The sequence below is a fragment of the Tetrao urogallus genome (genome assembly GCF_951394365.1).
Source record: "Tetrao urogallus genome assembly, chromosome: 15".
Classification (NCBI taxonomy): Eukaryota; Metazoa; Chordata; class Aves; order Galliformes; family Phasianidae; genus Tetrao; species Tetrao urogallus.
In genome coordinates, this window is record NC_136828.1 from 13,797,142 (window position 1) to 13,807,983 (window position 10,842).

A 10,842-nucleotide genomic window follows, 5' to 3' on the forward strand; every position below is an offset into this window, starting at 1 on the left:
CTCAGACAGTGGCTGTTCTGCTCTACTCACAGTTGCACATAATCACTGAAATATAAGGATTAGGTGATTTCTTTAAAAAGGGCTAAAAAAGAATGGCTTCAATTCAAAGGGGAGACAATAGACTGGAAGGAAGGGCTCCCGTTTAGCCTGTTAATCTCAGTGCTTTGTCAGCCCACACATTACCAAAAGGAGTACCAAAGTGAACCTGTGCAAGGCTGCTCCCCAGCCCTGCCAGGAGAACTGGTGCCCTGCAGCAGGGCCTGAGCCAAAGGCAGCTCAGCCCAAAGCATGTTTTTGGATCAGGGCATAAGGAAGGAAGGGCTGCTCTAACCAACGAGTGCTTCTCCCACTGTCGGGCGCAGTGCCCCAGAACTAACAGCTTTTTATTATTTTATTTATTCATTTTTGTACTGAGGCCATTTATTCAATTTATTTTTGAGGAGTTACGGAAGGGCAGAGAGAAAAAACAGTGCTTTATATCGCACAGGAGATTGTCCTACTAAAAGGGGGCACTTGATGGGAAACGCTTGCAGCTACAAATCTAGCAGACGCTCTTCACATGTCTCCACAGGCCACTTAGTTGCACCTCCAAACACATCCACGTTGTTATCAACCCAGGGGATGATGTTGCCAGGCATGTTGGTAGAGCAGTTAGCAATATTCATGATGTCTTCAGCTTTTAATACCCTGTCCCATATATTGAACTGGCTCATCTCCCCAACGAAGGCTTGAGTTGCATCAAATCTTCCTCCAACTGTGTCCTTTAGGCACACAAGAATCAGGATTAGACGAGAAGGTTATTTCAGTTATTTTTTTCCACCAAACTTGCAGACCCTCCCACCCGCTGCCACCCTGCTAGAAGGAAGAACAGAATTGCACTGAAGAGCACCTTCAAGCTTCTGGAAGGACCACTGTGAACAAGATGTTATTCTGTGAAACAGTTAAAAGCCCCAGTCTGAAATGGTTTAGATCAGAGCAAACAGGAGTAACTGCATATCTCCACACAACGGCACAACAGTCACTTGCAGTTAGAGCTACACTTCACTAGCCCTGCCCCCAAGCAGTGCAGCAGGAAGGCAGCTTTAGATACCAAGTCTGACTTAGGATCCATTTTGCAAGCTTGGCACAAGAAAGCTTCAGCAAGAGCTACACTCAAAGCTTTACAGTTAGAGATTAAACTGTAACTGCAGCACTTTGTCAACTGTCCACAGGGACCACAAGATGGGATCTTTGGCTCTGGATACAGAGGCTTCAGCTGGCTGAACCTCGTGAGTAACTCCAGCTGTTACTGCACAAGCCTGAAGTGTTTGTTTGCTCAACTTGAAGACCAAAATCACACTGACAGAAAACTGACAGCATAGGACAAGGCCAAGCACTGCACAGGAAAGTGGTAAAAGAGAGTTACAGAAAGATTGCCAGCCATTTAATAGTAAGCTGTAGCATCTGCTACATCAAGTGTGTTAGGATTCTGATTTACCATTCTGTCACTTATGTCATGGATAAAGACCCACTGAAATCAGCACCAGGACAAAATTAATTCTTCACTGTCTTGCCCAGCTGTGAACTTCAAAATCCTGGAGAAATAATATTTTCTGATATGTATTACAAATCAATGTAACACATAACAAACCAAAAAATAGAGAACAATGTGAACAGAGCCATGAATTCATGGGCAATAGATTAAAGAGATGTTAACTAGATGGAAGATTAGAAATTCCTTGCTTTTTTCCATATTCAGAAGTGACTCATCCTCAATTTCCTAATTGTGTTCTGTTGGCAATACTAATATCTAAGCTTTCTTAGCATTTGCATTTGGAGAGTTATTTACTTTCACCTTTAATGAGAAACCAAATACATGATGTAGAATTCAAAACTTTGACTTCAGATTCATCTTTAAAGTAGATACCAACTTCTAAGTTAGTCATGAATTCCACTCTTGTAAAGATATGGTATGTTACATACCTAAAAGCCATACAATTCAGCCTAGAGGGAATTCTCCCTAGAAAGTACATCTAGAAAAGATCCTGATGAACCCACATACTCTCCAGTTCCCACTCTTGCTGGTCTGCTCATCCCCATAAATTTTCCTTCGTCTAGTCTGAGGCTCTAGCACTAACATCCTGACTATTCTTGGGATAACGAGGAGATGGAGGGAGAGAAAAATGAACAATCAATCAATCTGTTAAGGGGGATGGCCAATTTGGCTTCAATTAAAAAAAAAAAAAAAAAATGAAGCAAGCATGATCTGCTTCAGGAAGCTCCTTTTAAAATGTTACTTTCTGTAACTTCAGTGGCTACATTGATAGCTGTCAGCAATCCAGCTGAAAGACCTTCATTTAAGGCATTATGCAGCTGCACTCCGCAGCATTTACAGTGGAAATAATTTCCAACACGAATATTCTGAATATTTATTACTGAAACAAAACTTCAGTGTGATTATACGAAGTTTCTTTCCTTTCATCTTTAAGATAGCACATATACAATCAGACCAATCATTTAACAGTTTTTCCTCACAGCTGTATGTCTGGAGAGTCTTAATTCTCCTTATTCTAATTGGGCCTTTTTCTTTGTTTTTGTTTTTCTTCGTTTTTGTTTAAACAAGCCACACACACCAGTGGAACTCAGTCACTCACATACCTGCTCCTGACCCAGGATCAAGACACCTCCAGGTTTAATTGGGTGCCAAGGGGCAAGATTCTCTCCAGTGCCAAGCTTCTCTCCATCCTGAAAAGCCTCCCACATTCCATCTCTTGTTGTCCATGTTATACAGATATGATGCCATTTTCCATCACTAATGAAGAGAGGAAGCTGGGCAACCTACAAAAACAATAATAGTAATAATTCTGAAGAATACGGAATGCTGCAAACCAAGTCTGTCAGTTCAAGCACAACATTTCTAAAAGGCCAGTATCTATCTACCATCTGCACAGGCATAAATGTCAGGAGCAGATGCTAATTCACATTCTCCTACTTTGTCCTAGCAGTCTTGTCTTCAGGAATTTACTTAAATCTCACTGCTTAACCCTAACTTTCCACCCAGTGTCCACACGTTAAGTTTCTCTTCGGGTCTAAGGTTTGTCTGCACCATTTGCAGTAAGAACTCTGACTTACAGAGCGTACTGCTTCCAGTAGAGCTCAGGGAAGCTGTTATGCAGGGATTGTGCTCCCTTAGGACTTTGAGCTAAAAACCTGCCCAAGTCAAAGACACAAATGCAGTGGGCTACAAAGCAGCTGTGATGTGGGAGGGAGAAAAACATAGAAGAACATTAGTACAACCAACATAAGAAAAAACTGGTAAGACGAGCATGCTCTCATCTCCTCTTCCAGAAGCCATTACAAACAATCTGCTTTTCTTTGTATTGATTTGGGAGGACAGTAGGACTGTTACAAGTCCTTGACTTGCCACATGACTGAACCAGCCGGGTTGCCCTGTAAAGCTGTAAACACCCAATCCCTTGGAGAGCAGTGAGTTACTAGGAAACCTAGCAGGCCAAAGAAAACAAGGAATGGTGCCTGCAAGCAAGCTGTGCTACAGTGCAGCCTGGGCAAAGTTAAGAATCAAGTCTCACTCACAGGGATTCCAACCCAGTCACTGCTACCAGCAGTTACTTACATTTTGTGACAAACCCAAGCTGAGAGTGAGGAAAAAGGGAGTATTTGATTAATTGTCACTTTCTGTATTAAGACAAAGTCTTGAAAAGTTACATTTAAACTGATGTTCAGTCACTAAACATAATAAAACCAGCAACAATGACATGCCTTTTGTTCTCTGCTTTCTGCCTGCGTAGTCTTAGCATAACTGAACCCATAGGATTATAGAGATAAAAATACTGCAGTTGGCTTAGATCTCACAGGTGTCATAGTAGTGTGGCTTCAAATACTGCTTCTGTTCCTTAAAAGCAAACAAAGGGTTACAGACACAAGAAGCCGAGGCCTGCTGGTAACTCCAGAGGTGCACAGCTCCCTGTCATGCCCATGCAGTGCACGAAGACGTGCACCATTTGACTTTGTTGAGAGCACTTCTGGTCACAACAGATGGGCAACAACAGAAAAGCAGGCACAGCTCTAGAGCTGGCTGCCTCACAGGGAGCCAAGAGTTCTGAGAGGTACCAAGGGCTCAGGCCTAGAAACACCAAGTGTTATTCTGAGCACACAGATGAATAAAGGAGCTAATTGATTCTCACCTTATCGTTAATTAGCAGTTCAATCGGATTATTCCCCCACTCTATGAGGACAATTTCATTAGCTTGACCAGGAACAGCATATGAGAACGGAGTGCCAATTCCAGGAGAAGCACTTGATCTCAGCCATAAACATACAGTGAAAGCATACAGCTCTGGCAGAGTCTTCTTGATCTTCCCATACAAGTAGTTGGTGCGAAGAGGAAGGGACACTTTGAACTCATCAGGTGATTTGAATGCACTGTTACCTAGAATGACATTGAGGAAGAAAAGCCTTTAACGCAAGACAAAACAACGTACATGTAATTAAAGTTAGGAAAAAATATGATTTATATTGAGAATCTTTAATCTTACTTTAGAGAGGGTACACAAAAATATACTGAAGCAGTATTAGCAAATGTTGATTCTACAGCACAGTTAAAATACAACTAGATTTTATATACAATGTGCTAATTACTTAGCTTATTTTTCCTGCTTGCTCAGAGCAAAATATCGGATGGCACACAACTAATGAGAAGCTATTAAATATTTTTCTTTCTTCATCACTCAGCTCATGGCTAGAGGCCTTCTTATTTCACACAATTCAAACTGTTTTAAAAGATATTTATTGCTACTAAACAAGGAATCTGTGGTACACTCATTATTAAAGCATCACAGCATTTCACAACCGAAGCCTCTTTTCCTAATACTCCCACACAGGGAGCCAGCAGCAGTACCCCCATTTTGCACGTAGCTGGGCTGAGATAACAGGTTGAAGCTCCCTTTCTGGATGGCCAGTCTGAAGTAACAAGAATAAACACATTCCATGAAGTACAGTTACATTTAGTAGGACAGATTTCCACCCCAGAGACAAAACCTGTTCTGGAGAGCTGAACCAAAATATAAGGCTGAAGTTCAAAGTGACCCAAAGAAAAATGTGACAGGAAGTTGAGAACTGCCAAGACATGGGACACTGATGTAGCTACCTGCAAGTAATGTTTTAGATTTAGACATATTCACGAGAAGAGAGAAATCCCAAATTGTGTCATTAAATAAAACCCTACAGTTCTGCAGTAGAGCATCAACTTCAACCTTTTAGCTACTTGTTCTTCTGATCCCCACCCATCTTTACCCACATTCCTGAAACAAATGACATCCCCTGCCAAATTTTCACTCCCATCCAAATGAAGAGCTGCTGCCACAAAAGGTTGCCACAATTTTTATATGAAATTTTTAAACTGTTGGCACTCTGTCAGTTCCCATTCTCAGAAGTGGAAGTGTTGTGACTGTATTTTTTCACAAAAAGAGTGGGTGGAAGAAGAAAGAGCTCTTTCTTGAGGAACTTACAGATATACCGAATTTATAAGCAAATAAAAACAGGATCTTAGGGCCAACGTTCAGCAATCTCCACTAGGATGGCACAGCCTGTCTCACGTATAATAGAAAATGTACTCCATTGAGAGCATTAGTCACTGTCTGGAAGAGCTAAAGGAAACAATAATAGGTTGGTAAAGAATAAAAGTATAACCAAGATGAACACACACAGCGAAAGACAGTCCTTGCTCTAAAGAATCTCAATTAATTTTGAACAAGAAGGACAACAAACAGTCATTCCATTTTAGAGGGATTTAGATTTAAAACACAGCAAGTGACTTGTCCATGTTTCCAGCAGCACTGCACACCACAGTTCAGGTCAGGCACCACCAGTTGCAGGACCTCTCTTCCCCTCAGCCCTTCTTTTTATCGCATCACGTACTGCAGTAGCAGCAAACAACAGGCAAAGAAATGACCAGAAGACTTTGGCAATCGTGGCAGCCGTGTGAACCTCGAGCTCCTCTGCCCCACCGATACACACCACTTCTGTCACAATTACATACAGAAACCCAAAGTTCGTGCAGCCACCTGAGAAGGTCAGTACTTCTCCATTTACCTCACTTCAGGACAGCCGGGAGCTTACGGCACGCTCGTTAGCCGACTGGAACAGATGCTAGAGAGTATGTCATTTACAATGAAAGCACAGGAGAAATCCTATTTTTAGAGACGTCAGATCACAATAAACATTGACTCCGTGCAGTCTACAGATTGATGAAGTTCTTAGATCGTTATTACCCTCACTTTGGTTTGACTGAGGAGCCAAAGGCACAGAAGAGCTAAGCAAACTGCAATGTAACAGATAGCAAATTACACAACCAGAAGCAAACTTGTGTCTCGGTTGCTGGCCCCAACACCCCACTTCCCTGGAGGCTTGCAGGAAGACAGCCTTCTCCACACACAAAAAACAGAGCTGGGAAGGGGCTATTTTTAACCCAAATAAATTACACATCCTTGTTCTCCCACTGCTGCATCTCTCTTTCTGATGACTTACTGATATGAGTCACATCTTTCAGAGACATGACTAGCAATACTTGCTACATAAGACACTGACAGACTACAGTTCTCCAGAATATTAGTTACAGCGTAGGCCTTACTTCAGCTCTACGGAAAGCGTCAAATGGCGGTCAGTAGAGGAACTCCTCTCCTTCTTTCCTCACCTTCCACACTTTTATTTAAAAACGATAATGCAGTATTATAAAACAGACTCATTAGACTTCAGATTTAAATTAATGAGATACGCGTGTTCACATCATTTTGAAAGCATGTCCATTGGGCTGTTTTCAAGCAGACAGCCATTTACCTTGGAAGATCTTTTAAAGATTGGACAGTGATACCTACTGGTATTGCCCGCTCTTAGAAAGATAGTTCTGATCTTCAGCTCTTTTCTATGGGCATCTGTAATTCAAATGAATGAATTCTATTCAAGCTTACAGGTCTCAGCAATAATTAATCTAAGTATCACCAAAATGACTGGGATTAAGAGAGTGTCCTCCAGTGGCACCGTGTACAGTCTACTGTAAACTCCAAGGGCTACTTGGGAACAGGACACAACTCAAGTACTTGCTGTTACTCAGTGGCATAACCAGCAATAAAATTAGAGACTTTATCCCAGCAGCGATACTTCAAAAAGCAACAGGAAATGCTTCTGGCAAAGATACCATTTATTACATCAAAGGCAGTTGTGCTGATGTAGCCCACACGATTTCCCAATAAAGAAAGGTAGTTCTTAAGAGTGTACTCAGCGTTACCCCAGCATTTATCACACATCGATATCGTACCACTGCCAGTTTTCACTCATCTCCTTAATATGCCTCTATCTCACAAACACTGAGAATTTCATCCTAAACAGCCCCACATGTCAAGGTAAGAGACAGAAAGCCAAAGCCATGCAGAGGCCTGACAAACAGGAAGCCTGGGATAGAAGGAAGAAGGGAATCTAAGCATTAGCACTGTTACCTAATACCTAGCACCTTAACCAGAAGGCAGCTGTCTTTCCCTCAAGGCACACATTTTTACCAGAGTACTAGATGGGGAGAGAAAGCAACGTGAATCAGTGTGGAGAAGAGTCTAGATTCTGTGCAAATTACCTTTTTCTAATTCAGACACCCTTTCTAGCAATGCATTCAAGGCTGTCTCTGTCTTCTGCCGATGGGCCGATGTCTCATTATGAAGCAAAGATTTTTCATCCTCAAGCTCAGCCACCTTGCTCAGCAGCTGGCGTTCCAGGTCTCCAAGCCTCCGCTGGAGCATCTCCCGCAGGTCATTGGGCAGCGCCGCGTACGACACGTTGGCTCTGAGCTGGTGCTTCAGGGGAAAGAAGGAAAAAACATCATTGTTTCTCAAACAGAAAGTTGAATGTGGATACGTTTCTGACTCGGGGGGGAAGGCAGGATCACTGAGCTCTCCAGCAAGCACAAAAGAGGCATTGCTTTTTAGCGTTTGTCAAGTTCAATGCTTTTATCAGCACTGTAGCAAAACATGTCCTGAAACAGAAAGGCACTTTTGTAAGAGGTTTCCTGCATTTCATATGAAGGAACCCCTTCGTACCTTCAAGTTAAGAGAAATCAGTGTAGGAGAGCAGGTCTGATGCATTTCCATTAATATGGGTATACGTGGCATATTACTCAGTCTTTCCTTTTCTCACTGCGAATGATGTTGCCAAACAGAAAAACTACTATTTAAACTAAAAAGTTAAAGTACTCAAGTTCCCTCAGTTTCAGTTTGCAGAGCATAGAGTCGGATGCTCTTTAGCCCAGCTATAGATACTAAGAGTGAAAGAATTATCTAAACCACAACCCAAAAAACCAACATGTTAAATAGCGCTGGGATCTCAGATAGCCTACAGCTCCACTGCCTCCTACTCCAGCGGTGTTTCCCTTCTGCAGCCCTAAGAACATAACGGCAGCACGAGGCGCCCCGAGAAGCCGGCAGCTTTCCAGAAGGTCGTTACACAACCACATCGCTCCCAACTGCATGTGACAGTCCGCTGCTCGCACCTCACAGAGCAACGCCGAAGCAGCCGCTCTCCATCTCTCCGGGCATTGGCGAACCCCTGAGGACGGCCGGAGGAGCACAGCGCCCAGCGCCGCTCCCGTAGGGAATCGATTATTCTCACACGCACCGCTCAGCCGCTGCCCGGAGGTCTCGGCAACCCTCCGAAGTAGGGAAGGAGTTCCCCCTTTCAGACTAGGGCACAAGGCGCGTTCTTTCTATCCAACGTCAGCCCTAAATACATCATCCGTCCCCATGCCAGCCCCGACAGTGCCCCCGTCACCGCACCCCGAGCCCCATCGAGTCACGTCCCCCAAAAGAAGAGCTTTAGGCGCGAGCACGGGAACCGAGGCAAGAAAACCGTGCCCCATCCGCGCACAACGGAGGCACGCGCTGGCGGAGCAGCCCTCAGAGCGGTGCCGAGAAGCCGAGCCCCGCGCAGCGCCCCGGCCGGGAGGAGAGCTCGGAGCCGAGCGGGGCAGCCGTACCTCCAGGCTCTCCAGGCGGTCCTTGAGGGTCTGCATGGTGCGGCTCAGCTGGTCGATGACCTGCGCCGGGTCCCGCGGCAGGTCGCCCATCGTGTCCTTGCCCTTCTCCTTCTTCCACGGCCCCTTGCCGTCGGTCACCTCGCAACGGCTCAGCTTACCGGTGAGCTCGCGGATGGCCTCCCGCTGGCTGCCGATGGTCTCCTTCTGCTGCAAGACCGTCTCCCGCAGCTGCAGCACGGTGGCCTTCAGCTCCTCCTCGGGGGCCGGCGAGCCGCCCTGAGCGGGCACGGAGGGCAGCGGGCAGCCGGCGCCGGCGGCGTCCAACGGCAGCGAGGTGCAGACGAAGCGGCTGCCCGGAGGGCTCTCCCGCTCCATCGCCGCCTCTCGGCCGCCCGCGGCCACGACGAGCAGCAGCCCGGCGACTACGGGCAGCATCCCGGCGGCCGCGCGGAGCGACGGCGGGGCGGCGACGGCGGGACGGGGACAGCAGCCGATCCCGCCGCGCTGCCGGGAGCCGGGAGCCGGGAGCCGCCCGCCCCGTCCCCTCGCGCTCCTCGCGCGGCTCTCGCGCCGCCGCCGGCCCGCGGCTCTTATAGGCGGGGCGGGCGCGCGGGGGCTCGCGCCGGTTGGCTGCGGCCTCCGCTGACGCCGCCCGGTCCCGAGGCTGAGAGGGGGCACCGAGCGCCCACCGCCCGCCACGAGCCCAGCGGGACGCCGGGAGCGCGGAGCACCGCCGAGCTGCCGGCCCGCGCCGGCACGGAGCGCGGGCGCGGCGCCGGTCGGAGCGGAGCGGCGCTCGGCTCTTACAATGGGGAGAAAAAGGGACTGGGGCGTTTCAAGAAGGAGCGTCAGAAATTTCCGTGGAGGACCGTAAGAGCGCCGCGGGTTTCGCTCTATCGCTCGTGGCATCTAATAGTTTGGAGCGTAATTATTTACCATTTCTGCCCACCCGAGGACGTAGCACGCCGCCGGCCGCCAGCAGGCAGGGCAGCACGGCTCCCGCACACACGGGCTGCGCTCTGGCCGCCCCCGAGTACGATTTCTCATTTGGGGCAAGTTTACAGGTGGACACTGAGGACATCTTACCACGGAGCAAATAATTACTATATATTACTTGATTAGCGATTAATAAAACCGAGGAATAATATGTCATAAAAAACCCAGGTGCCCGCGTGAATTACTTGATGTTACAGAGCCTGCAGAGCTGCACGTCAGCCACAGGTACCACACTCGCTCCCTGCAGCCCGGCTGGTCTGCTCACACCCTCCAGCAACACCCTGCATGGAAGCTGCATTACTCAGAGCTGACGGCAGCCAATAAGTCACAGCAGGGAGAGATGCAGCTCACATGGCTTACTCAGAGGGGGAGAATACAGAGGATGTGTAACAGGAGACCAGAGGCTCTAATTTCTGCCTGAACTCCTCATTGCATTTCAACTGAATCTTCACCCTCCTGATCCAGATTTTTAAGCTCATCTCACATAGAGGTGTCCCCAAGCAAAGATTTTGGCTCAGTGCTTAACTAATAAAGGCACTGTTCCTTTGGAGTTTCAAGCAGCATATAGACTGCTTAATCAGAGATTTTCCTAATCTCTAATTTAGGCAATCCGAGAAGTAACTCAAACAGCAGCAGGCAATACACAACTGATTTCCAGAGGTCTATACAGTATATGGCAGTAAATTGCTTACAAAAGGTGTTATCCTTTATTACAACACTGCTTTCATGTTGGCAGACAAGGACAGTAAAATGGAAAGAACCACAACAGAGATTCAAGAACATCAGTGAGCTGAGATGATGAGTGTGCAGGCAGGGTGGGCAGACACAGAGAT

At 46.7% G+C, this 10,842-nt stretch overlaps 1 protein-coding gene across 1 annotated transcript; it reads right to left on the reverse strand.

Moving 5' to 3' along the window:
* Nucleotides 1-533: 533 nt before the first annotated feature.
* NPTX2 (neuronal pentraxin 2) lies at nucleotides 534-9,448 on the reverse strand (the record flags this gene model as incomplete). Its single annotated transcript, XM_079542986.1, has 5 exons — nucleotides 534-761; nucleotides 2,638-2,817; nucleotides 4,185-4,429; nucleotides 7,622-7,838; nucleotides 9,014-9,448. 5 exons carry the CDS (start codon nucleotides 9,446-9,448, stop codon nucleotides 534-536), a joined length of 1,305 nt encoding a protein of 434 aa, XP_079399112.1.
* Nucleotides 9,449-10,842: the final 1,394 nt, after the last annotated feature.